The sequence below is a fragment of the Etheostoma spectabile genome, chromosome 24, assembly GCF_008692095.1.
Source record: "Etheostoma spectabile isolate EspeVRDwgs_2016 chromosome 24, UIUC_Espe_1.0, whole genome shotgun sequence".
In the NCBI taxonomy this organism is placed as follows: domain Eukaryota; kingdom Metazoa; phylum Chordata; class Actinopteri; order Perciformes; family Percidae; genus Etheostoma; species Etheostoma spectabile.
The window spans coordinates 12,740,431-12,767,991 of record NC_045756.1 but is presented as its reverse complement, the minus strand read 5'-3'; the positions used below and the strand labels follow the sequence as shown (position 1 = coordinate 12,767,991).

Here is a 27,561-nt window from a genome sequence, read left to right as displayed (position 1 = left end):
TGGGGGGGGCTGGACTCCCAAAACATGAATTATATAAATGTAATATAAATGCTATGTTTGATGCAATTTTTGGCAAAGGTTGCCATGTGTTGGGTTTTGGTTTGAATGGCTCTTGTAGCCAAATACTTTTTTTTCTATTTTCTATTTCAGAGTATGTGATTATATTGTCATGGAACAATTTATTAATATCCCCCCCCCCCCTCCCCTCCCCCCCTTCTAAACAGAGAACTGGTAGAAGGGGAAGGGCACTGACGATTGGCTGATCAAGCTTTAGTTAATATTGCATCATTCACAATGCAATGAAAAAAAATCCAAATGAGTAAGCATGATAGTTAGCAATGTTTCACATTTTCCCTGTTCCGGTTTAACTATTATACTAAGTTGGAGTAGCAAGAAGGAGAAATGGGACAAGAATGAAAAAAAAGTTGGGTTATTGACTATCCAAAAAATAACTCAAATGGCCATCATCAGTGTAATAAAGTAGCATACATTTCAAGAACAGGATCAGACAAATTGATATTCATCCTGACCGATCTAAAGTTTGGCATTAGACATTGGATATCAACCTACTTCACACTCAAATAATGAGATGCCCTTAAATCCTTAGGTTTGGAGACCTACGGTTAATCGGTTAAACCTATATTAGTTCTGTGCAACTTCTTGCTCTTGCAGCTTCTAAGGCCTCACCAAAGTAACCCCATTTTTTTATCACGTCACACGAATGCAGTCTACTAATAATCAGCCCCTTCCTTGTAGAAAAAGGTCTCTACGTGAGATATAAGTTGGATGTTCACGTAAGCAAGTGGTGCCAGTGCAGAATTACAAATCTGTTTTATTGAGAAAGCGACACAAGCTTGTCTTAAAAAAAGGGAATAAAAGAAAAACACTTCCAACAATTCACCAAAAAAAAAAAAAAGAAAATAACTTTGTCATCACTGCTGGGGTAAAGAGGGAAAGATTTGGTAGGACATTGGGTCGGTCTTGGCTTCTTTCAGAATCTTCCGGAGCGCTCTCGGTCCCTCGACCTTCTCGGCCTCTCGCGGTCCCGCCGTCGGTCCCTGGAGCGGGAGCGGCGCTCACGCGAACGCGACTGAGAGCGCGGCCTGATCGGAGAGAACAAAAAAAAAAAAAAGATTTAGCAAATTCTGATTGATCCTTATGTATAAATGTTTCATCTTCCAAGATTTCTATACCTTCCCCCTTTCCTGCGGCGGCCGTACAGCTCCCTCCGAAGTTCCCGCGATATGGGTTTCAAGTGCATGAAGTTGCAGAAGCCACCTCGGGTACACTCTCTGGAGGAAAACAGCACACGAGGGGTTAAAACTTTCCTGGCTTGCATTTGGTGGAGCAGGGATAGGAGAGAAAAGTTGGCTCTTAGTTCTACATGCTGAAGAGCATGCCAGTAGAATCTGATCTTTATCTCTCCCCCCCCCCCCAAACTAAAAGCAAACAACACCCAAGCCAATGGAAAAACCCTGAATGACTCAAAGGAGAGGAGTTTCCTCCCACTGTGCAAGGACAAAGTTTATCTTCGCCTTTAAGAAAATGTAATATCTCACACAGTGCTCATGCAATGTTTTCAGTACTAAAGGGTACGTGCGTACTAGCTGCTGCCAGGGCCTGATTCCCCTGCTGGGGGGGTCTCTGGGATAGAAATAAGCTTCTGGGACCCCTATTTAGCCCATGTTCAGTTCACTCTGTGGACGGGGTGTAGAGTTTTTTTAATGAATCTGAATCAGAAATACTTTATTGATCCCCGAAGGGAAACTCTGTGTTGCAGTTGCACAAATAGTATAAATACCAGAGTAGAAATATAAATAAAGAGATATAAGGAGTGTGGATATGTATGGTATTTATATAGTTAAAGGAATATTATGATACAGTGTTTACATAATTAAGGAGTTGTAATGGTGAAAAGTAATAATAATACAACTACTACTACTACTACTACTACTACTACTACTACTACTACTACTACTACTACTACTACTAATAATAATAATAATAATAATAGTAGCAGTTGAGTATTGCACACATTTCAAGCCAGTGTTATTGCACAAAACCAATATATTATTATAAATATATCAATATTGTCCAGTTTTAACCTCTCTAAGTGTGTGTGTCAGACACTTAGAGGGAGGAGTTATAAAGTTTGAATGGCCACAGGCAGGAACGCTGGCCTTAGGTTTGCCGAGTGTTAATATGATTAAACGCAGTAATTCAGGAATAGCCAACATTAAACCACAAAGCTTGAGGAGCGCAACTCTGTTAAGATTAGGCAATGAAGCAACCGCCCTACACATCTGTAGGCTGTTATCAGGTCTGATGATATTCTGCTCCAATGGCACCTACAACCAAAGAAGCTTCCAGTTAATTAAACCTGGGGATTTCCTAGCCCCTCAAATACTAGTCCTTTTAACCCAGGTAGTAATCCAGCTTGAGCTGCAGGGGCAACGGTGGAGCTTTATCTTCGATCATCTAGCTCTGGGGGTGGGGGCTGGAGGATTTCTCCCCGCTTCACCAACCTGCTGCCAACACCACATGTCTTTTTGTGACTTTACTTGATGTCCCTATGTATAGTAGCTTATCCAATAAAATAAATAAAAATGTTGTACCTTTAGCTGGACCCGTGCAGCAGTGGCAGCAGCAATGATTTGTGGTCTAAGTCTAGGTTCTAAGTCCATTTGCAGGTCACAGAGACAAGAAGATATGCTGCTTTTCTTGTTTGCTATTTTGCTGGTCAGACAACATTGTCATGCATTTTCAAAGAATTCGTTGTCTTTCAAAGGATTTACTACACTCACCCCATTTCATACTGGCGGCAGCAGGCTTCCCTGAAGTCAGTGACGGGGGAGAGCTCTGCGTGGATGGGTTGGGCGTTGAACCACCGATTGTTCAGGTCCATGACGGCCTTCTCTGCGTCCTCCTCACGACGAAACTGCACACAGAGACACACACACTTAGAGTGACTAAGGATAGCCGACATCCAGCGGCAACTAGTGTGAGCAAAATAAATACATTTGACTCAATGACACTGAATTTGCACTGGAAGTGAATGACTTGCCATAAAATTCAAAGTCTTTATGACATTCAGTCAACTCAGAACAATTCAGTCTTTTTGATCTTTACTATTCATATGAATCTCATTTGCATATCAGCTCTGCCTCTCTCATGAACACATTTGGATTTTTCACCAACCTTAACATAAACATTGCCGACCAGGTGGTCGCCCAAGTTGTCGCACACATTCATCTCCTCCACCTCTCCATACTTCTCCTCCATCTCCGTGAACACCTCCTGTATCGGAAATAAGAGTGAGAAAACAATGAACCTCTTCAACAGCTTTTGTCAAGGTTCATTTCTCAAAGTCAAACCGAACGGGAAAAAAACTGAACCAATCTATTTTGTATGGGGGGGGGGGGGGGGGGGGGGGGCGGCTGCCGAGGGTGAGTTAGGGAACAGCTGTCAGCGGTCTTATCTCTTAGCTGTTACTTTATGTTGAAATGTGCACCTGTTTACAAGTTTAACACCTCGGCCAACCAATTTCCGAGGGGGGAGGGGGGAGACACCCTGTAGATGTTTAGACAGGAGCTATTGTTATACCTACAATGTGAGACAGGTGCGTCGGAGGGGGATAAGACAGAGTGTCAAAAACTCCTGCACACTGTCTAACTCTGCAGAGAAAAATTCATTTTATAGTAGACGACATTTGGGTACTACAGTCCCTGACAAAAGTCTTGTCGCTTGTCTATTTTGTAGAAACACCTGCTATTGACCTGACTTTTAATTAATCAATTGGTGTAAGAAATAGCTCGTATGAAAAGCTAAAACCCTACCAATGATGTTCAATGCACTGAAATACATTAGTTCCACTGAAACAAGATTTATCATTTAAACAAGACAGAAAGGTCAAATTTTGGCAAGACAAAAGTCTTGTCGCCTATACAGAAATTGAACAAATTTACTGCAAATAATAAAATATGTCAGCAAATTAATAGGTGTGATCCAATTGCTCTGTTGCTGATAAGAGCCCATCCGAATAAATTGATAGAATATTTTAGCGGCATTACAGATTGCACACAATGATTGGTATGTTAGAACCACGTCATCAAAATGACGTCAGTAGTTCTCTGCAATAAATATTTTCAATATTTATATAGTTATAAGCGACATAAGGATTTATAGCGATACAGATCAAAATGTTATTTAAATCCATATGCCATTTTATAATATAATATATATACAACCACACACACACACACACACACACACTAAAACAACACACCACACCAACACAAACACATCACACACAAAACTATATATTCCAGAAACGCATCACAAAATATTAACAGATTTCCTACATTAGTTATTTGTAGTTATTATGAGTTCTTGCTAAAATAATATGATAATATAGGACACTAATATATTAAAGTGATAAATGATTGTATAACTATAATATTGGCCTGCCAGTATATATCAGTTGGGCTCTAATGTATTACCATGAATCCAACATATATTTAGCAAATGCAAATCATCTAATTTATGACAAAATAAAAATGAAAAATAGGCATAGGCTTATAGATGAGAGGGCAGCCACCCACACATCCAGTTAATCCCAAAGGATACACTAAAATATTATTTATAAAACCATTCCAACAATTATTTCAATATCTTAGCATTTTATGCACCCCTGGTTTAGACGTTGGGTATAGAAGCTAACAAATAATTCTGTGTCAAGATCATTTAACAACGTCTTGTTAAAACATTGAGTGTTATTAGATGCTGGGTTAGACATGACAACCCTGTGCCATATCGTATTTTAACATGAATGTGTAGAGTTTCCGATTTGAATCCAAAGATTATCATGAATGATTTAAGCCACGTATTCAGGTCACAAATAGGTAATTACACATTTTCCATAAGTAAAAGCATCATGTTGCATGTTCCTGCTGTGTAAATATGATTCTGTGTTATGTAAGGATTGTTGCTGCCATGCCATGTTGCTCCTTTTGGTTACAATGTGCGACCCAACAACAGATAGCACGGCCGAGACGTCACGCAGTGTGCTACGTGTGGAGTGAAGACGAGATGGCGGCACAACAGGTCACTCACCTCAAAGAACTCGTCGTAGTGCTCCTGCATTTCCACATCGCTGACGGCACCTAGGGAATGTCAACAAGGGACAGTCAAGCCAATGCTAGACGCACGCTGTTGGCAAAAGAGTTTGTCTGTTGTCTTCAAAATGGGCCGTGTAGCTTTTAAGGGTAAAGAGTGTGTATTTGTTGCCAGAAAAACAGTCTACTCTCTCCCAACCTATTACACCGGAGCAGGGTAAAAAAAAAAAAAACTACAGCTGACCATCCTCTTGGTTAGCGGGGGTTTTACTTTGAAAGGATTTGCCAATGCTTTCCCTCCTTTACAAGACTGTTTGTGTACATCATGTGCAGACGGGCCAGGATGTAATACCACACAACGTATTCGTTAACTATTCAACTACTTCCTGCGACCCCTGGCTATGACAGCATATAAAAAGGGGATTTTCTAAGTTGAGGACGGCCCTAGTAGAAACCTGCTTTAATGAATCAGAAGCAACAAAACAAGAAAAAGTGTGACAGTGTTAGGTGTAAAGCAAAGAACACAGAAAGCTATTTATCGCTTTTAAGTCTAACACATCAGTTCCTCGGCAAATGTGTGAGCGTTATTGCACGACAGACTCGGGTAGTTTGAGAGAGGCCGGGAACACATGCAGAACGGCATGTGGCCGGTTCCTCTAACCCCGGGAAGGGATGCGATGCGTTAAGACGTCTCTGGAGGACATGTTCCTACACTAAGCCAAATTTACGTGGGGAGGTGTGATACAGTAAATTAAGTGCGGTCAGTGCTGGAGGGTCCTGCAGAGGAAGGGAGAACTTACAGTGTAAACCATCAGCCGACTGGGCAGAGTTTGGAAGGTTATGAAGGGAAATGTTCAAGAGGGAAATGGTCTGAAATACAAAACGTAAACGTCTGTGACATAAATCAACCAAAAATAAAGAGCTGAGGAAGAAAAAAAATGTGATTAGAAAATTTTCTATCAGTAAATTGTGGTCCTTGGTTATTACATCTCGCAAGTTCCCGCTCATTATAGGACGCCTTCAAAATCTCAGAAATGAGAAGTGAAGCACACTGCCCGCACCCCTCACTGATTTAGACTTCTGTAGAGTATTTCAAAAGAGTTTATGGTTTGAGATATTCACTTATTTTCTTTATTGGGCGTGGGGGGGTGTTTATATACATACTGTATATTTATATATATTATGGGTAACTGTCAGAAAATGGGTTACAATTTTAAGATTTAAGTATGTATACTAGATTTAACTTCACATTTATTGTACAGACTATATATTGGTTTGGTATACATTAAAAAGGTTGGGATCTACAGAAAGTAGTCCACAAAGAATTTTAGTTGATTGAAAGTTTTACTTTGGGGAGGTGTAAAACATAACACAACACATAATGATCCAGGTCATTGTTTGTATGGCATGCTTACAACGACATGTCATGCTTGTATTAATGCTGACATGTTGTACCCAGACTTTACTGCACTGATGCAAGCGCTAGCTACTTATTCACAATTATGGATCACTTTGATGGTTGGTAAATTAGATTTGCTTGAGCTGAAACAATGAGAATGACCTGAAGCGGTCTCCAAAAACTTTCAAGATTCCAGATGATCCTGAATTGTAGCACATGCATGCGGCCCCATTTGCAACAAATGAGTTAAAATAACACCAATAAAACTTGTCCAACAGTCAACCCCACAGATACAGATTATATTTCACAATCAAACCTAAAAAGGAGGTCATTTTGATCAAGCCTGTTGTCTAAACAGGGGGGTCGATAAAGGACATTTCAAATGATCCACAGTCACACGTGATGCTGAAGTAAATAATGTCTATGTATCGATGGCAGAGTGAATGCGATGCTTTTAAATATATTGGATGCATAATGCAAAATACGAGGCCCAAAGGAACAACACACAAGTCATTTCTAAGGCTTTCCTGCCCATTACACACTTACCTGTATGAGAGATACTGCTTCAGCTCTACTAGTCTGGTCTTACTGCACCCACCTACAACCATACCGTTCTAAGAAATTCACCCTAAATAGCACGTATGGGTAATGTATGGGTTCAACATATTAACTGCACACACCCACTACACAGTTTTAGGTATTCAACCATATTGCCTCTTGCTTTAAGAATGGCTACCTCTGCTGACATTTGTAAAACGCAGAAAAAAACGCATCTTTTCAGTCAGGCGTTCGTTTAACAATATTGTTGAGTGTGTGTGTTTTATTCTTTTGTGTTGCACTATGACTTACTGTAATTTATTGGGCTTTTTATGATTTGGCCTAGGAAGCATTTTGTGACTCCGCCTGTGATAAGAGCTATGTAAATAAACTGTACTTACATAATCAGCGGGGCTGTTTGTGTTTTTGTGAAGCCTCAGCTACACAAGGTTGAGTAACAGATAGTTGCTTTTTGTTGGCCATAGGTTATGGCCAACAAATGACTAAATATCTGGTTTGGCGTACTTGGGAGATAATGGGGTCACAGCAACCGGGTCGCCAACTAACAGGGCCAAAGCAGTACCTCACATCGGTTATATGGGAGCGCCACTTTTAGGAAACACAAAGGAAAGTTGCTTACAAATGTTTAACTTACAGCGAGAAGCGTCGGCCGTCTGTGCGCTGTTCTGGGGATTACGGTAGATGTTCTGAATCAAGATGGTCTGCAGGGGAAAGAACAAAAAGCATGTGATCAGATGGGACTCATTGATAAATGTCTAGTTTTGATCTATTTCTGACGCCATCAACCTCTACTGAAACCGCCTTACATCTTTATGATACTCATGCAGGCGGTTCCTTTGAAACTGGAAAGAAAGTCTGCATTTGTGTGCCTCTTTCCCCCCCCCCCCACTTGTACACATTTTATTCTTTTTCAAAATAACATCTGTAAATCACCTCTGCCACACCTACAAAGACTGGTTAAAACGTATGAACTTCATAGTAAAAGAACAAACTTGCAATTATGAACTTTTGTTCCAAAAATGAGCTCTGAAATACAACTGCTGGGAATAGGAAATGACTGACAGTACAGGTTCTTTCTGTAAGTAATTGCAGACACATTATCCAAAAAAAACAATAACAACAACAAAAACACATGGAAATACTTAACATTTAAAAGCAATACAAACTTTGTCAAAAGGAGCTGACCCTCACTGCATTTGAAGACTTTTGACTCTCAGGTCTAATGCCAAACAAACAGGCCTCGTCTGAGATTAAATAGATACTCAAAAAATGACTTGGCCCATTTTCACCTATTAGATGAATTTCAATATATTTTTCCAGACAGATCAGCTTCAGGAGTTATAAAGTGTTCACAAAATATCCACTGTGGAATCGGCTACACGGCTTGTGATATGGCCCTGGGCCTTGAGGAGTCAAAGGACTAAACATTTCAACGGCTGTGGCTCAGGAGGTACAGCAGGTCGTTCGTCCATTCATCGCACGCAGGGTTAGAGGTTTAATCCCTGGCTGCTGTCCACATGTCGATGTGTCCTTGAGCAAGACACTGAGCCTCAAGTTGCTTCAGATGGCCAGCACTTTGCATGGCAGCCCTGCCGACACCAGCGTATGAGTATGTGTGTGAATGGCTGAATGAGAGGCAAATTAGAAAGCACCCTGCCTGTTAGAACAGCGCTATAGCAGGCGATTTACTATTAACAGTGACATGGGAATCTCACAATGAAGCCATTGTTGTAGAAGAAACACTTTGGTGTGATCCTCACCTGGCTGAACGTTGGTTTGTTGTGCAATCTCGAGCAGCGGTCTCCATGTCTGCAAGCGCCAATTTTAAAATAAAAGGAACAATTGACCCTGGAAAAGAAGGAAGGGCGTTAAACCTTTAGTTCACTTTGTTCCAATTGAATCAGTAAGGACATGGGCCTCAAAAAACCTTTGTTACTGTCACCAAAATCCAAAAAAACAATGCGTTTCTCAAGACTTTCTAGCTGTAAAAAAATATATACAAATTTCTTGAAAAGTTTCAGTAATTAAGAAAAAAAAAAAAGCTGCGCAAAGCAGTGCTAAAACAGAAATTAGCCGTGTATTTATTGGGGACTACTTTAACCCTTGTGTTGTCCTCGGGTCAAATTTGTCCCATTTTCAGTTTTTTCATCACAAAAAAATGGGCCTTCAAAATAAGCTGAAAATGTCAACATTAGAAATATCAAATAACTTTGGAAAAAACATCCAAAAAAGCACCCACAACACTGAAAAAGTGACAAAAATGACTTTTTTTTGATGGTGGAAGGGAAGACAACACAAGGGTTAAGCCGCAGAGTTTGTGCACTAACTGATTTAGCATAGTATCACAATATTTTCCGCGGCAATACTGTATCAATACACAGACGGCAAGTATTGATCTATTATCATATACGTGTTGGATCCCATTTTTCCAGCAATGACATTGAAGTGAGATGAACAAACAGAGAAATTTATCTTTTTAGATAAAAACAGATGTTGACATAAATGAGTATATGGGGCACCAAGGCAACTTAATATATGAAGAAACTAGAATATAAGACATGTTTTCACTTATTTTGCACTTTTTTGTACATAATTCCACGTGTTCGTTCATAGTTTTGATGCCTTCAGTGATAATCTACAATGTAAATAGTCATGAAAATGAAGGAAATGCATTGAATGAGAAAGAGAGTCCAAACTTTGGCCTGTAATGTATGTATTAAAATGTATTAATGTATGTATGTATGTATATATATATATATATCGCGTCAGATCAATGTTGATTCTGTTCTTTTCATGGTACTTCTCTGTACTACCTACCTAATCCGTATTATAACTAGATATTGTTTAGGAATTACTCGTTTAAAACAAGGCTTTGGACGACTGTTTGACGCTGATTTTCATTAAATCAAGTAATTGTTCATTTTTTACACAGCACTGTAACTTGTATGCTTATATTTCATAGTTGTAACGTCAAAGCAGGTTAAAATGATGTGTTGCTGAAACGGCTAAATCATTAAAGTCGCGTTGCCTTGTACGAACGGCATCAATCGTCACGTACATTTAGAACGAACATATCGCGATATTCAGCTCTGCTGAATGCAAACAGTGTACGGTGTGTAGGATGCAGTTTGCTGCACTCCACTGGCGAACGGAACAAAACAATCCGCCTGAGAAAGTCAGCAACTCTGCTAACAAGCTCAATAATTAAGCAAGCTACACGTTACCCAGCTTTCTAATGACCTGTAGAGTATGCTTCAATATTGACGTGTGTAACGTTAGCAATAAACTAGTGAACACTTTGTAAAATGACATATTTTGGCGCAAACCAACAGCACACAGCAGCTGCAGGTTAGCTGAGGTGCCTTCCTGAGTTTCATTCAATGTGTTAGCCGAGCGTTAGCTTCCTGTTGCTAATGTAAGATTGACTAGGCCATTCAACAGGGCTGCGGAAACATAGCGAGCCCCGGGGAAGATGAAAAAGAGCCGCTGCGAACATACTTTGCATAACACTTATCGTTTGGGCGACTAGTACAATAGATATTGAATAAAACTTACTTGTCTTTCTCTGTACCGAAAATGGATGCCAGGTACTCCGCCATTTTCGGCTCGTCGGAGACGTAGGGACTGACGTCATTACGTAAAGGGACGGTGATTGTGGAATCCCGACTTGCAATGACCCTGAACGCCACACATCTGCGCTGCTGTCCTAGAAAATAAATATTTAGTTGTCAACAATGATGATTTCATTAGCTCAAACAAACCTACTTGTCTCATTGCTCGTCCTTAAGTTATTCAGTTTTACTTGTAATTTTACATTTTCTTCCCTGAGTTGTGCACAACAACAACTGAGAAGCCTATTCCAGAAGGACTAATGGAAAATTAACATTACATTAAGCAGGACAGTAAAATAGCCTACATATGTGACATAGGCCTATGTACTACTACTTGTTTAACTTGTCGTAGTACTGGTATTTTTTGTATTCTTCTTCTGCTTATAAAATATGATTCAGTGTTATTGTGTTATGAAACTACCCTGTGTATAAAGGCTTGTTAAGATTAGCTCAATGCATCAGTGATAATAATCCCACGTTATGAAGGCCTATGCAGAATACCACAACACCATGAAATCACCCACTGAGTAGCCTACTTTTACTTTTGATTGGGTACATATTGCTGATAGAAATTCTATACTTCTGCGTCAACATTTTGAATGTGGCATATTTTTGTAAGGGAGTATATTTATGTGAGGTATTGTTACTTTTACTTAAGTATCTGAACACATCTTGTACTTTCATTCCACTGGGGTTATCTGACAGCTGGAATATGTTTTTATATGGAAATAAAGTGCTCATAAAATCCATTGTTAGGGTTAGGTCACCTCTCGCATTGCCAGAACTAGCTCCACAGCGCTGTGGAGGAGGGTCTGGCTAGTCCACACAGCATTATGGGATGGGAGAAAAACACGCTCTGGTTTATTGGCATTTCTTTAAACCACTCACAATCATAGGGAGCAACGGCGCCTCTGCAAAAGAGCCTCGGGAGGAAGCTTGTTTTTGTGCAACGTGAACGCTCCAAGGTTGTTTAAGTAGTGCAATAGAAAACCATAGTCCTCATAAATCCAACGGATTCCAAGGTGATGGACATTCTGCCTAAATGAGAGACATTCAACAGCTTTTCCAGCGTCACCGGAGCAATCCCGGAGTGGAACGTCGTGTATATAGACTAAGTTGGTGTGACAACTTCATTCTTCTGTTTCTTTGTAACCTTTTATGATTTTACTGTTTTCTATGTTCACTCTTTCTATTGTATGATATGTGTTTTTTACTCTTGGTTTCTGATGTTTGAATACCTGCTGGTTGCTGTAAAGTGCTATATAAATACATTTTGGTTGATTGATAAGCCACCTATCATATGACAACTTGGTAAAGGTGGACCATCATTTTACAACTGCTTCTTTAGCCCACTTCTATCTGTGTAGAAACAGGACTTCAGATTTGGATACTTACATACATAACCTTCACTATGCATATTATTTTTCCCAGAGTTTTAAAGGGACACAAGTTGAGGGACTTACACAAAATAGATAAAAAGAATAGTTATCATTTAAGCCCCCAACACAGTGGATCCTGCTTTTCCCATCATGCAAATCAATCTTATCTATTTAAAACATGAATGAGGCTGACTCATTGACAGATAAGCAATCCCTACGCTGATTATGTTGCCATGTTAGCAACCGCACACACACGCACACACGCACACACGCACACAGGCACACACACACACATGCAAACAGAGTGGACATTAAAGAGGCCACATCATCCCCATCTCCCCTTCAGCGCACTGTGCATCCTCTGAAACCGCACTGCTGTGCAGAAGGCCGCACACGTTTGCAAGACTGGCAGACGGTGAAGTTGAAAGAAAGGGAGAGAGGAGAGGAAGTCAGCTTGAAGAGGGTGAACCACAGACACTGCCAAGAAATGATGATGTCACTGTCAAGGTGCACAGACTGAAACAAGACTCAGAAATGAAAAGAGAGGTGACGGGAGAGAGAAAGATTGCAGTGGAGCATTAGATCTTTGCTATTGCAGGGTTGTAGCCGGGTTCAGCGCCTAAAACTGGGGGGGGGGGACCCCTGAGCTGAGATGTTTTACTGCATTGGACCTGAAACATTTGGAGAAGCAAGACCACCCACGACCTTCACTCCCCTCCAGTGCGCTCACAGCCCCTCCTGTAAAAGGAAAAGAGGTAGAAGGGAGCGAGCAGAGAGTAGAAAGAGGAAGCAGCATGTTGCTAACTAAATCCTGCCTTGGCTTCAGCACTTCTCGGTTTTGTTTAGCCATAAAACGATGTGCTCGGAGGGACATTTCTCACTTGGATTGGCTGTGACTGCGAGATGACTGGAGGTTTTCTGAGTGTTCCCATCATGAGGCCTTACCCCTGCTGGACCGTCCTGCATGCGTCCATCTTGGCAGGGCTGCTTCTCACCTTAAACGCTGACAGTAGGTTATTATTGTGTTTGCATGTTGTCCTGTCTCAGTGTTTGCGTTAGCGTTACCTTTCCTTCCTCTGCAGGTCTGTTATGTGTTAAATCAGGACTTTGGACTTTAAAAAAAACCAGCTTGGTGACCATTATCCAAACACGCTGGTAAAGGTTGGAGGCCTGATTTCTGTATAGGTCATGAATTCTAAAGTGCTGTGTACATGTCTACTCAGGATTTAGATTTAAAATACAACTGCTAAGTATGCAGGCAGCTTAGTTTTAAAAGGACAAAGTCGATGTATACAGTCATCTCCCAGAGCCAACAAGTGACTCAGTTTGTTGTGAAAGTTGTAACCAATATTAGGCTATTCTTCTTTGAACAAGCCACATAATGATCTTATTATATAATTTTCTTTGAAAGTATGTCATATATACCTTGTTCAACTGACATGTAAAACGCATTTCAAAATGTCGGTTTCAGGTGTTAAAACACTTTCGGTTAAAAGGAGGATGTTTTTTGCGCGTGTGGGAGCTTGATGGAAACATTTAAGAGTTTTCACACAAAAATGTGTTTTTCAAAAACATGGAACGACAAAAAAAAACTATTTTTCTAGAGCTTACTCATTAGCTTCATCAGTCGTCTACCCACTTCATTTTCCTTGTTTTGATCCATTTCAGCTGGCAATAGGAGTGGCGTGATTTCTTATTGTAAAAAGCTATATGGCTGTGTGAATTACTTCATTTACTGCCACCGACCACAGTGTCATTCACATATTTGTCTACAAGGGTATGGTGTGGTTTCCTGCCTTTAATGTTTCTATGTGGTTTGGGGCCAGAGGACGTACAATATTATTTAATAGTGACTCATGTTAGTGGCAGTGAGCAACCAACATTTAAAAATGGACTTTCTTTATGGAAAAATCCTAGTGATCCACATAGTGTTACCACCATGCAACAGTATGGTTAACTTCTTAAAAACGCCCCAAAAAGCCTTGAAAAACTCCATTTCTTTACAAAACAAAGTCAAGAACAGGGCTGTTTCTGTTTTGCAGATGCATATTTTTCCTAGCGACAAACCCAGTTGTCATGGAGGTATAGATGTTGAGATATTTCTGAGCGTTTTAATACTGGGATGTGTGAAAGGTCCAGAACAGAGGTTGAACTGAACTGATTGACTGTTTTGTCGACTGCTGTTTCAAAAGTTAAGATTGAACTCGAGCTCAACGTCCGTGAGCAGTGGAACATGTTGTGTTGCAGTTTTCAGGGATTTATGCAAAATAAATTGGGGGTTATCAGGGTGAAATTCCGACATGTGGGTTTAAAGTTTCCCTCGAGACGCTGTGCTTTAGGTGGGGGTCACTCTCAGTTCCTTCTCATGCAAATTGTGTTTCCACTTCAAGTTTCAATTTTTGCATCACATTGACTTATTTCGTATTATCACGTATGATGGTACTTTTTTCCTTCTTTTCACCATCTTAAAGGCTAATTATAGGTATTTTAAATGTTTGGTGTCCTTTAGCCAGTGTAACAACTCCCCTAGACTGTTCGCTTCAGGTCTTGCAAAGTCTTAACTATCTATATATCTATATTTACATATACATATATATGTCTATATATCAAATTTATTCAAAAGTCTTACATTTTTTCTCTTGCCTGCAGTGGACAGTAATGCTAGTTGGTGATGCTGTTAGCTACAGCTACATCCACTCATCCACCCATTAGTCGCAAATGATGATTCCTGGCAAAAAATGATTTAACTTAATTCATTAATTTTTCATTGGATAACCCATCCATTTTCCTCTGCTTATCTGGGTCCAGGTTGTGTGAATATAATTGATTATATCATTGGGAATTATTGTCATTCGCTGCTGAAAAGTACTAAAAGAAATGGGATATAAATGAGTTATTTTGGCCGGTTTGTCCCAAACAGGTATGAAATTGTATCTTATGTGGTATTGAAAAGGCCTTTAACTTGGTAATCTGCAGAAACCATGATTAAAAAAAAAACATTTTATTGTACAATATATAGTGCTACACTGTTTTCGGTGTCTAATGTCATATTCTTTCATCATTAGCTGGTATCAGATTTAATTGCTCCATTATAATAAACTGTAAACTAAAGATGAATTGACCCATGCTGTATGTGCTTTGTGTCATTTTCCGTTTGCAGGTAAGAATTCAACAGCAGCTGCAGCATTAAAAACTTCATCCGTGATCTCGTTACTTTCTGTCTAGATCCTAGACTGATTTTGAAAATGGTGGACATCATTTAGCTGCTTTCTGATTATGTCATCGCCAACTGGTTTTAGACTTTCCGGCAAGCATGGATAAATGGTCCAATCTTTCCTAATCTGCGCGTTTTTTGTCATTTTCCTTTTGCAGGTAAGGATTCAACTTGTGAATTAGAAATTAGAGTACACCACGGCAAGGTTTATGAAGCTCTCCTTGGGGAAGACCTTCGGATTGACTGCCCAGTTACTTTCTGCAACAATTCCCCACCGACAGTCTCCTGGTTTAAATATGAGACAACTAAATTGTCCCTGTCCCTTTCGATGTCAGCAGTAGCAGTCATATTAAAACGGAGTGGACTCTTTCAAAGCCGTTAGAAGGGATGTCGTATTTGATCTTCCAAAAAATACTCAGAAACGACTCAGGTGAGTATCAGTGTCGAGCTGGAGGCAGTGTGAGTCATAACGTCAACATCTCTGTCCATGGTGAGTGTGACCTTTTTCACTAATTTAACCCTCCTGTTGTCCTCGGCTCAAATTTGACACATTTTCAAAAAGTTCTATTTCAAATATATTTGGGATTCTTTCAAATAAATTGTCCAAAAAATAACGTGGATGGTTCCCCACAACATTCCTCACAAGTAAAATACATAAACAGTTCACTACTTTAATTGAATTTTGGTGTTTTATTCAATTTTACAGCATTTGAGAAAAAAATGAATAGAAGAACGTTAAAGAAAAGGTCAAGAAAACACAGATAAACATTGGAAAAAGTGACAAACACGTAACAAGAGTATCGAAAAAGATGACCAAACGTTGAAAAAACGGTTTACATTTTTAATTTTGACCAAGAAAAACAAAAATTGCATGGTCGACGGGAAGATAACAACATCTAAATTCTAGTCTATACTAAAGTGACCTGAGAAACCTGTGTTCACACTGTACAGCTCATATTTCTAACTGCCAATAACAAAATTTCTATCTTTGTATCATTAAAACCTAATTCTGTAATATTTTATAGGTGATGGTGAGAGTAATGGTACACGGAATGACCCAAGTAAGAAAATCTTATACATAGTGCTGTGTTGCTAGTCCACATGCTTCCCAGGTCTTAATTTGATTGTGATCCTTGATTTTAATTGAGTCCAACTTCTTTTTATTACAGAAACAAAGACTTTATATCCTGGACACGGAGAAAATCTATGGGTGTACATGTACTTTGCAGCTGGGATTGTGCCATTTGTCATCATAGTGATCATTTTATCCGTTTTGTCAATGCGAGGGTGTAAAGGTGAGATCATGTATAAATATGCCATATGCCACATGACTGTGACTTCAAAAACATGAACTAATTTCATCAAAATGCCATCATGCAGGGAAGCCAAAGAAAGAGTTGCAAACTGAAAATCAGGTAAGATGAGGATATATTTCAAACTTCCTGTCCATCCCATTTGCCCCATCTTCAACACTTTAATGCAAAATGCTTATTTGGGATGTTTTCAGTACATGGCGATACCCATGGTGGAGCAACCCTTCCCACACGCCAGCCCCCAGCCCTCGCCAAGAGGAACCCCCTCTGCGCCGCCATCTCGGAGGTCCACCCGGAAGACTACACCGCCCTCACAACCCCATGAGCTGCCAACACCAAGAGACAACGAGGAAGAGGGGAGTTCTGTTGTGTATGCTGCTCTCAACCACCAGCTTCCAGCGGGGGCTGCTGCTCGGCCGCCACGGAGACGACAGCAGGAGACTTCAGAGTACGCGGCTATCCGTGTTCAAGACCCATCACCCAGTATAAATTACTTCTGAGTGGACGACAGTTCGCATTAGCCGGAGTAATGTGATGTTGGAGAGAGTAAATGGGGCCAGGACCATGTTTGATACTGGTGCATCCCAGAGGAGCTCAGCAGAGTGATTAAAGGAGATACAGAAAACTCGCCCTGGACAGTTTTTTTTCCATTTGCGTTTTTGTAACAAAAACTGCTCTCTTATTACGAACATGCAGGAAATACAGCACAAACATCTACCTGAGACTCTAGACATCCACCCTTTGCTAATATATTCTCCAAATAGACCTAGACCTCTGAGCAGATCTGTGCTGGGAATTTGTGAGGTCATCATGTACCAATACGAATGGGTACGCCCTCGACATGCCAAATTAAAATGGAATGTAACCAAGTGGTCTCCACTCCATTTCAATTCAGCCAGAGGACCAAACAAGGTACCCATGCTGTTTTGCTATAACGTTGCCTTGTTTGCATCATCAAACGATAAAACCTTTTCATTTTTTGTTTCGTGGAAATGTTACGGACATTATCCCGCTGGAGACATGTTGCAGGATTTCTATAAAGATACAAGTCTGTGACTGCAGATGAGCTGTGTCACTCCCCAATCTAAGTACAACAAGTAGCATACAAGATGCTAACGAGAGACTTCTGTAATGTCAATACAGTAAAAATGGACCTACTTAACGAAGTTGGTTCACTGCTGGCTACAAGTTAGCATCAAACACAAAGGCTGTCAGTTGAATGGCGTTTTGAGCTAACTTTAGCATCAAACAACTATAGATAGCTAAAATGTTTTTATAATGACTGCTAGCTTAGCTACAAGCTAGCATTCAAACACAACAAAGGCTGTCACTTGAATGGCGTTTTGAGCTAATGTTATCAATCAAACAACTATAGATAGCTAAAATGTTTTTATAATGACTGCTAGCTTAGCTACAAGCTAGCAATCAAACACAACAAAGGCTGTCAGTTGAACGGCGTTTTGAGCTAACGTTAGCAATTAAACAATCATAGATAGCTGCAACGTTTTTGAAATAATTCCCATCTTCTGTTATTGTTTGTAATGAGAAAAGTTTATGATGTCATTTCACAAATTTCCGTATGACATGTTATGCCGTAAAGCGTTTAAATCTGAGCATGCGTGACTCAAATCTGCACTCGACTCACATTGGGGAGTGACAAGCTGATCCAACACTCGCGCTGATCATAAACAGACAAGTTAAGGCTGGGGATACTCTGGGTTTTTATTATTTTACAATGAATCCCATAATTTAAAAAACAAACAAACACATACTGTCTCAGTATCCAAAACCTGGTAGAACTTGTGTATATAACTTATGTGAACTTCTAAAAACACATTGATGAACCTCACTGTTGCACTAGGTGACTTTTTACCATACACTATTTTATTTTGACTCCCACATATACTCACCAGAACACCAAGTGTGTATTAATCCGCAATTGAAAATAGTCTAAAAAAATAAACAAATCACCCTTTTTACTCCTGTGTAATGTCTGTTAAAACCTGCAGTGCCCAGCTGTTTTAGGAAATTACTTTTCAAAATTTAAACTACATATTTGTGCTTCATTCTTAATGTTTTGTCTCCTTAAGAACCAATGAGCTTGGGGTCAAGTGCCACAGACAGGATGGGGAGTCAGACAGTATTAAAGTATAAACTAATGTGTTGGATTTTGGTATTTCATTGGATCTGTTGACTATAAGAAAGCCATAGAATTACACCAGCCTTATCCTCTAACACGCAACTGGAATAGGGCTGTCACCAGGCTGAGAAGTCCTCTATCTGGAATTCTCCAACAGTAGAGGCTAAACGCCTCACCATCTCTCACCGAATGCGTTTTATAAGGAGAATTTGTTTGTGACCTTGGTTTGAATGTTTTGTGGCATGCACTCACTGACGGTTCAAACCGTGGCCTGGTGCCGCTGCACCTCCGAGACTTGACATCACATCTGATAACAGTATTGGTTTTATGAGATCACAGACTGTATATACCACATCAACTATTGACCCACTTTCTGACTATGTGAATGACGAATGATGCTTCTGTAGTTTTACTTTTCAAAGCCTTTTTATAATGGTTACATTTAACTTATGTGCAATGAAATAACATAATGTGTAATCACAGAGTATGTAACCACAACTGTTTGATTTGAATTAAGATTATATGACGCCATCACTGCTGAATTGCTTTTGTACTGTTTTTCCTATAAAACAACCTAATACGAAGGTAGCAAAAATGTTGAGAAGAAACCCCCCCGAGTTTCAGATGTAATGAGGTTAAAAAAAAGTTTTGTGTGTGTGTGTGTGTGTCTAAAATGCCCTTTTTGGGCTTTGATATGTATGTTGAGTGTAATGGGGGCATGCACATGCCGAAGACCAGGGTAATCAAAAGCAGGAAGTAAAGTACACCACTGTGATCATTAGAGCAGTCCTACAGTGACAGCTGCTCAACACAAGTGGGTACAGTAGCTGGTTTCCACCATGAGACTTAAATACTACCCGACCATCCTTCATGTGTCCGTCTTAGCGGCGCTCCTCCTCACTTCGGATGCTGAGAGTAAGTTTTCGTTATTTTATCTATTGAACACCGCTCCCTGTCTTTGTTTCTCTTTGATTGATTAACATATTCAAGAATAGGAACGAGTTAAACAATGTTTTGCATGTTAAAGATTATCAAGACTGCAAAGGTTTTATATACATGTATTATACCTCACACGTAAAATCCAGCGCAGACGTACAGACACTCAAAGACTCAACGGCACAGCTTTAAAAACTTAGAACCTAAAAGCAAGATCGAATATGGATGTTTTTGGTTTTGATTCCTATAAAAGAAAACCGGTTAAAGACAAGATTTTACTATGTGAAAAAAACTAAAGAAAACAAATGAATTCCTATTTAAAACGTCAAAATCCGAAGAAATTGGGTCTTTGATGTAAGCAACTTTAGCTGATTGTTTGCCCCTAAGGAGGATCTTCATGGGGTATCTTTAGATGTTGATGGGAAATATTAGCCATTCTTATCATACAACCATTCCAGCAAGTAAAAATGACAAAGATTTAGCTTTTTCTTGGAGCACCTGCGTCCTTTTTAATCTGAGAATAACGATTACAAGTAAAAAGCAGGCTAGATATTGCATTGTAATCAGGTAGAATCCCCATCAAAGACATTGGAGGCAGGTCTTTTGCTTTGAAATTAAGTCTCTTGGTCACTTTTGTAGCTTCATACTTGGCATGCCTTTCTCACAAGGTTCCTCTCCGCCATTAAGATTGGCAGACCCTGATCCCAACCATGGCTTCAACAGCCCAAACTCTAACATTAAGTAGTGTAAACGTAAACATATTTAATTTAGAAGATTTGTGGTCGCACAGAAAACCAATGTAAAAAAAAGTGCTTTAACCACAGAAATACCACCCATGATTTGCTGACCTGAATTTGAAGTTTGATGGCTACAGCTGCAACATTTCAAACTTTTTTCTATGCTCTAATTCTTTTCTTTTCTACTCTTTGAAAATGTTACATAACTTTTCACTGCTTTTATATCAGCTGGTACCCCGTTGCCCCAGTCATTTCTAATCTTTTGTCATTTTTCTCATGCAGGGGAAGTTTCAAATTGTAAAGTTGAAATTAAAGTACGCAGCACAGATTTTGAAGCTTTCCTTGGAGAAGACCTTCGGATTAACTGCACAGTTGCTTTATGCAACAATTCACCACTGAAAGTCACAGTCTGCTGTCAACTTGAAACCGAGTGTAAACCTGTAAAGCATTCAGAATGGATATTGTTTTTGGTTTTTGAACAAATACACACAAGTGACTCAGGTGTGTGTCAGTGTAAAATGGGAGGCAGAATGAGTAATGAGAGCAGCGTCTCTGTCCATGGTAAGTGATCCTTCTGAACATCATGACTACACCGAACTGTACAGATGCTGAATTCACTCCCTCAGTGATATCGCCACTTTCACACGCATTATATGGCTTACATTCTTGATTCTATTGATGCTGAGTCAAATGTCCTTCTATCTCGCAGAGAGCCCAGAAGACACTTTCTGGCCATTTGTGTACCGTGCTGTCGGACTCACGGTGTTTGTCCTCATAATGCTATGTTTATGTGTTGCATCAAGATGCAGGTGCAAAGGTAAGGAGTTTTGATCTTTACATACAGTGATGGTTCAGCAGCAGAGGCCCTCTGCAGACGTCCTCATGAAGGTCTAACCTAAAAAAAAAAACTGGAAAAAAAGCCACAAAAGAACAAGAACCAACATAAAATACAGGACATATGCTATAAAGATTACTATCTATAATCATTCTGAGAACAGTAACTAATCTCTCCTGTTCTCAATCCAATCATAGCAGAAAAATCCAGGGACACACCAGATCTGAGCCGCCAGCCCTCCCATGATGCAACGCCTCCCATGCACATCTATGAAAACGATGCATCGCCTCCCATGCATATCTATGAAAACAAGCTGTAGTCTCCATTTCTGTGCCTTGAAATCAATATGCTCTGCTAAAATGCTTCATATCAAAACATTTCCTAGTGTTCGTTTCAAGATTGTGTAACCTGCTCCTTTCTCATTTATTCACATTATTACTGACACTTGTTTATCAATGCTTGGGTTTGCTGTTGTGCTTTGTGTTTTTATGTAACATGCTTTGTGAATGATCAACTTGGTTCTCACGGCCTTAAAATGGACACATCCATTTTTGCATTGACCAGATTAAATTCTTAATTGATACATTTTTTGAAAATGTGTTGTGAAGACTATTAAGTGTAACGGGGGTATGCATGCACCAAAGACCACTGAAAGCAGGAAGTAAAGTACACCAGTGCAGTTTCTAGAGCAGACAGTGATAGCTGTTCTACACAAGTGGACACACAAGCTGGTTTTTGGGTGTTTCCACCATGAGACCTGACTACTACCCGACCATCCTTCATGTGTCCGTCTTAGCGGCGCTCCTCCTCACTTTGGATGCTGATAGTAAGTTTTTGTTATTCTATCTATTGTACATCGCTCACTCTCCATCTGAGCAGGTCTTTTTTCTCTTTTGTTAAGTGACGCATTTCCAAATAGAAATTATATATATTGTTTTGCATGTTAAAGGTTATAGAGAGTGAAAAGGTTTCAAATACACTTATTATACCTTTCAAAAAATCCAGAGCAGGCGTACGGACACACCCGAAGACTCAATGGCGCAGCATTAGAACTCGACACGGAAGTAGAATTTAATTCCTATGTAGGAAAAAGTAAAAGACACGAGCAACCATGTCGTCATAAATGCTTAATTGTGTAAAAAAATAAGAAAAAAACGACATAACTGTCTTTGTAAAATAGAAGTTGTAAAATGTGTCTTCTGCTATAATGCGGATTGTAGTTCCCTGTGTGCACCTTGACAGGATCTTTATAAAGCATGCATAGATGGTTGATGAAAAATAGTTTCTCACATAAATGCATTCATAATTACATCATTTATTGACAAACTTTTTTAATTTGGACGAGGTCGCTCTGATCGAGAAAAGTGCTTTCACCACAAAGATACCACGAATGACTTCTGACCTAAACTTCTGTTTGACGGCAGCAGCTGCAGCATTAAAAACTTCATCCGTGATCTCGTTACTTTCTGTCGCAATCCTTTTGAAAATGTAGATAACATTTAGCTGATTTTTGATTATGTCATCATCAGCTGGTTTTAGACTTTCCATCAAGCATGGATAAATGGTCCAATCTTCCTAATCTGCGTGTTTTTTGTCATTTTCCTTTTGCAGGTAAGGATTCAACTTGTGAATCACAAATTAGAGTACACCACGGCCAAGTTTATGAAGCTCCCTTGGGGAAGACCTTCGGATTGACTGCCCAGTTACTTCTGCAACAATTCCCCACCGACAGTCTCCTGGTTTAAATATGAGACAACTAAATATGTCCCTGTCCCTGTCGATGTCAGCAGTAGCAGTCATATTAAAACGGAGTGGACTCTTTCAAAGCCGTTAGAAGGGATATCGTATTTGATCTTCCAAAAAATACTGAGAAACGACTCGGGTGAGTATCAGTGTCGAGCTGGAGGCAGTGTGAGTCATAACGTCAACATCTCTGTCCATGGTGAGTGTGACCTTTTCAGTAGTTTAATACATCTATACTGGACTTAACTGACCCAAGAAACCTGTGCACACATTGCACAGCTCCCATTTCTAACTGCTGCTGAATAAAAAGTGACTAAAATGTTCATCTTTGTATCATTATTAAGACGTAAGCTAGCCGACCTGTAGTGTGTTGACGGTGAGCGTAATGTTACACAGAAGGTCATTCTTTCCGAATCTTAATATTAATCTGAATCCTGTTCTTTCAAACATTTCTGTCCATGGTGAGTGAGGCTTTCTACACAGCAGCATTACACCTAAACTGAACTGTACAGATGCAAAAACCTGTATTATTTCCCAAATAATCACATTGAACTTGATATTTCTGTGGTAAATAAACAATCTGAATGCTTCTCAGGTGAGGTCCGGCTCACCACTGTTACATGGACGACTTTGGAACCAGGTAAGAAACATAACTCCTCTCTTACACTGATATTGCTGTGGCACATGCACTGTACGGGTCAAAAAGCCCCAACAATCAAGATCTTTTCATGAATCAACTTTTCATACATGCTCCTTTGATGCTGAATCCACTCTTTTATCTGGTAGAAGAAAAAAGAGACAAAGAAGAGACTTCCTGGCCAAGTGTGTACTGCGTTGTTGGAATCATGGGGGTTGTCGTCATCGTGCTATCTGCATGGGTTGCTTCAAAATGTGTGTGTAAAGGTGAGAATTTCTTATTTATACATACAGCGATGGTTTTGCAGCAGAGGCACTCCGCAGACGTCCCAATGAGGGTGCAATCTGAAAAACAGAATAAGAAAACGTGAAAAATGCCACAAAACAATATGATTAAATATGTTATACAGGACCTACTGGTTAAAATCATTCTGAGAACTAATCTCTCCTGTTCTCAAGCCAACCATGCAGGAGAAGCCAGGGACACACCGGATCTGAGCCGCCAGCCCTCCCATGATGCACTGACTACCATCACTATCTATGAAAATGTTAAGTAGTCCCCATGTCCGTGCCTTGATGTCAATCTGCTCAGTTACATAACAAAACATGTCATAGTATTCAGTTTAAGATTTGGTAACCTGCAACTTGTATTTGACTTATTCAATTCTTTATCAATTTGTGTTTGTCACCGCTCGGCTTTGTTGTTACTTTCTTGTATTTTCACGTCTGCTTTGTGAATTATTAATTTGGTTTTAATGGCCTTCAAATAAAACGAATGCTCTTTTAGGGTACATTCTCTCATAGAAATGTGTTTAATAGGTTGTGAATAACGTTGAAAATTGATGTTGTGCTTTTGTATTCCTGTAAATCAAGCTGTGATCACACAGAAGTGAAATTTCTCACATGAGAAACCGCTATTGTTGAGATATACCAATGTGTGTGTGCAGAATGGAACACATTCAAGGGTAAATAGTTTTGTTTCCTGTACAGGCAACACTCTTGTGTTCACACGTCCTGTGCAGATACACTTTTTAAATGTGATTGTGTACTCGTGTGTGTGTGTGTGTGTGTGTGTGTGTGTGAGAGTACCTCTGTTCTTTACGCTCTCTTTTGATCAATCAAAGTACTTCTTTGGTACACTACCTGTTGTGCTTTTGGTGAGCCGACAGACTGTTAACTGGCAAATAGGAAGCAGAATTACATCACACATCACATGAATATGTAAAACCAATAAAAGGCTGGATGTTGCTAACATATGCTAATTAAAGGGATGAGGATGATGGAAATGGCATTAGGTCTGCAGGTATTTGGTCATAAAATAAAGAAATGGAAGTGAAATTTGAACTGCTACAGGAGTAGAGGAAATCCCAGAGGATCACTAACGTCCGAAAGATACAAAATTATAAATATGAATGAATGAAATATAAAAATAGAGGATATTTTAGTCTGTACCAAAGTGGTGGACCGACCAACCTTAACTGCCACACTAGCATGGCTAAAAAACTTTATTCTAGAATGTTGGCCTACATTTGGAGTTAAGTTTTTAAAATAAGTCTTTAAATCATCTTTAATATTGATTTAGGGATGTGTTGCGTATCAGCAGAAAAAATAACAAAAAAATGGTGGTATTAGAGCTTTTTAGCCAAAGCACAAAAGCCAAAGCCCAGAATTAGCAGTTTAAAAAATGAAAATGCATAACAAGGGGAGGCTAGTGCAATCACTACATTCTTTAATCACAGCTGGGAAGTTAACATATTTGTTTAATGCTGATGGTGTTGCGTCACCTGAACATTTCCTTTGATTTTTACACCGAAGCTACCATCCGACGTGCTCATTTCAGCAGAAGTCACTTTTAAAGCAACGTGTTTGGAGCGGGCAGGCCTACAGAGAAGGGGAAAACCTTGTTCTTCTTCAGCTCGTCACCAGATTAACTCTCTCCACCCTGAATCCAGGAAATGAAACATTTCACTTCAGACTGAAACCAGTTACAGCGTTCGTAAAAAAACTGAACCAAAAGTCTCCACAGGCCTGCCCATGTGTTCCATTGGAAAGGTCATTTCTACGACAAAAAAAAAAAAAAAAAAGAGAAAACATCAATTGTTGTATATCTAAAGATGGTGGAGTGGTAACTAAAATGTAATTTTAAAAGAACAAAGCTGGCAATAATGGGGATTGGTGAGTATCTCAAAACATAAGACATTTATAAAAGAGTGGATTTAATGTTTTATCTTCCATATGTAAAAAACTTGACATTTAGCATGCATTGGCATAACATTCGTATTCGTGAATAACACTGCCTTAGCAGCAACTTCATTTTAGAGTGTAAAGTTGTGATTTCGTGATGCAAAGCTGTGACCACATCGACTGTCTGGTAACGGTTTGTAGCCTTTTCTAATTAACAGACGTTCTGTGGAGGAGAGCAGTTTGCAGCAGGTGAAACGGCCACAGCAACAGTCCCCATTCAAAAGTGAGTGGCAGGGAGTGGGTCTCACAGCTCAGGGCTGCACGACGCGCCGCAAGCAGCGTGGCCTGTGGGATGTGCGACCTCTGTGGTTTTGAAAGTGCTAAAAGCTGTTACACACACACACACTTTTGTCAAAGACCCCACCTAACGGGGCGGGCTCTAACTCCCCCAGTAAGAGCGTTCGCCCCCATGTCGGCTGAGTCCTGCAGTGGCCCGGGTTTGAATCTCTCTCTCTCCCCCCCCCCCTTTCATATCTATCCACTGTCACTTCATAACAAAGGGAAAAGCCCCCCCAAAAAAGCCCCAAAATATAATCTTTAAAAAAAAAAAAAGACCCCACCTAACACCCATGTGGAACATAAACTATGCTTCATGCCCCTATGCTTTCGAGTTACAAACGAGGAAGTACACAACCTTTGTGCATGTGGCTGTTTCCAGGTGTTATTTACAGTACATGCCAACAACTTTAGAAGGTGTGTGTGTGTGTGTGTGTGTGTGATGGCTACCATCTAGTGGTGTCAAAGCAAAATTCTGCATTCTGAACTTAAAGGGAGCTGGCCAAATGTTGAATTTCCTAACAGTGTGACTCCATAAATATTAAAGGTACTCACCAAAACAAAGGGATTTTTTTATTGTTAAGTCCACTCGAGCTCAGCACAGTTTCCTCCAGATAAGCCTCCATGTTTTCATTAATTTTTGCTTTAATAACATCACTGTTAACGATCAAAAAGAAAATATGTCAAATGCCTCAAGTCACAAAGGAGCTACTTACCCTTTCCTGTCTTTGTGAGGGATGGTGGAAACTGGAATAAAAACAAATGTATTTTTTTGAAAGATGTTTGGGAAACCCTCGAACCCTGACCGCTGCGTCGAGGACCGGGCACCGAGCGTGACTACCCGACGCGCCTCGTGTGATACGTGATTTCGCAATTCTCGCGAGACATCGTGACATCGCAAATATCCAGCTGCCGTGCTCGGTAATTAAGTTCATAAACAATTAAAGTCTACTCAAGACTTATTTTTTACATTCTATACTCAAGACTAGCCAACGTTTTCGCCCAGATAAACCGATTTACCCAAGCCTTATTTTACCCTTTACCTAAAACTGTTAATTCAACCATTTGTCCATTACTTGTGTTGCTACCATTCTAAAAGTATAGGCCTATGTAATTATAACTATTTTAAGTGTTTAAGTGTTACTTTTAACTTATTACAAGTGTATTCCCATTACTTCAAACTAAGTATTTTCCCCATTACCTTTTACCATTTCCAAGTGTTTTCCCAATTTATTCTATTAAAAGGTTTTCCTATTGCTTTCAGCTAGATATTTTAATTGTTTTGCCCATACTTTAGCTAAATGTTCTAAGATTTTCATGCAGCTAAACAATTATGTGGCTATTCTTTTTTGTAATTACTTAATCTTTCCACTTGGCTACAGCAGAAGTACTGTACGTAGTAGGTTGGGAATCCCACCCTGAGACT

At 39.7% G+C, this 27,561-nt stretch overlaps 2 protein-coding genes and 1 long non-coding RNA gene across 3 annotated transcripts; 2 read left to right on the top strand and 1 right to left on the bottom strand.

Annotated features, from left to right (window-relative positions):
- Positions 1–806: 806 nt before the first annotated feature.
- Positions 807–10,727, bottom strand: LOC116673736 (splicing factor U2AF 35 kDa subunit). Its single transcript, XM_032505968.1, has 8 exons — positions 10,627–10,727; positions 8,832–8,919; positions 7,706–7,772; positions 5,113–5,162; positions 3,199–3,297; positions 2,805–2,938; positions 1,194–1,292; positions 807–1,103 (listed from the first exon to the last, which is right to left on the bottom strand). The coding sequence occupies exons 1-8, from the start codon at positions 10,668–10,670 to the stop codon at positions 992–994; spliced, it is 693 nt and encodes a 230-aa protein (XP_032361859.1). The 5' UTR covers positions 10,671–10,727; the 3' UTR covers positions 807–991.
- Positions 10,728–12,480: 1,753 nt separating this feature from the next.
- btla (B and T lymphocyte associated) lies at positions 12,481–17,253 on the top strand. The gene is given in 7 exon segments (XM_032506712.1): positions 12,481–13,070; positions 15,434–15,591; positions 15,594–15,765; positions 16,301–16,336; positions 16,445–16,570; positions 16,656–16,690; positions 16,783–17,253. Coding segments are annotated over 7 exon segments (939 nt in total). The 5' UTR covers positions 12,481–12,964; the 3' UTR covers positions 17,089–17,253.
- A 6,133-nt stretch (positions 17,254–23,386) lies between these two features.
- LOC116674184 (uncharacterized) lies at positions 23,387–24,691 on the top strand. The gene is made up of 3 exons (XR_004328004.1): positions 23,387–23,619; positions 23,776–23,882; positions 24,087–24,691. It is a non-coding gene; the product is annotated as an uncharacterized LOC116674184 (long non-coding RNA).
- Positions 24,692–27,561: the final 2,870 nt, after the last annotated feature.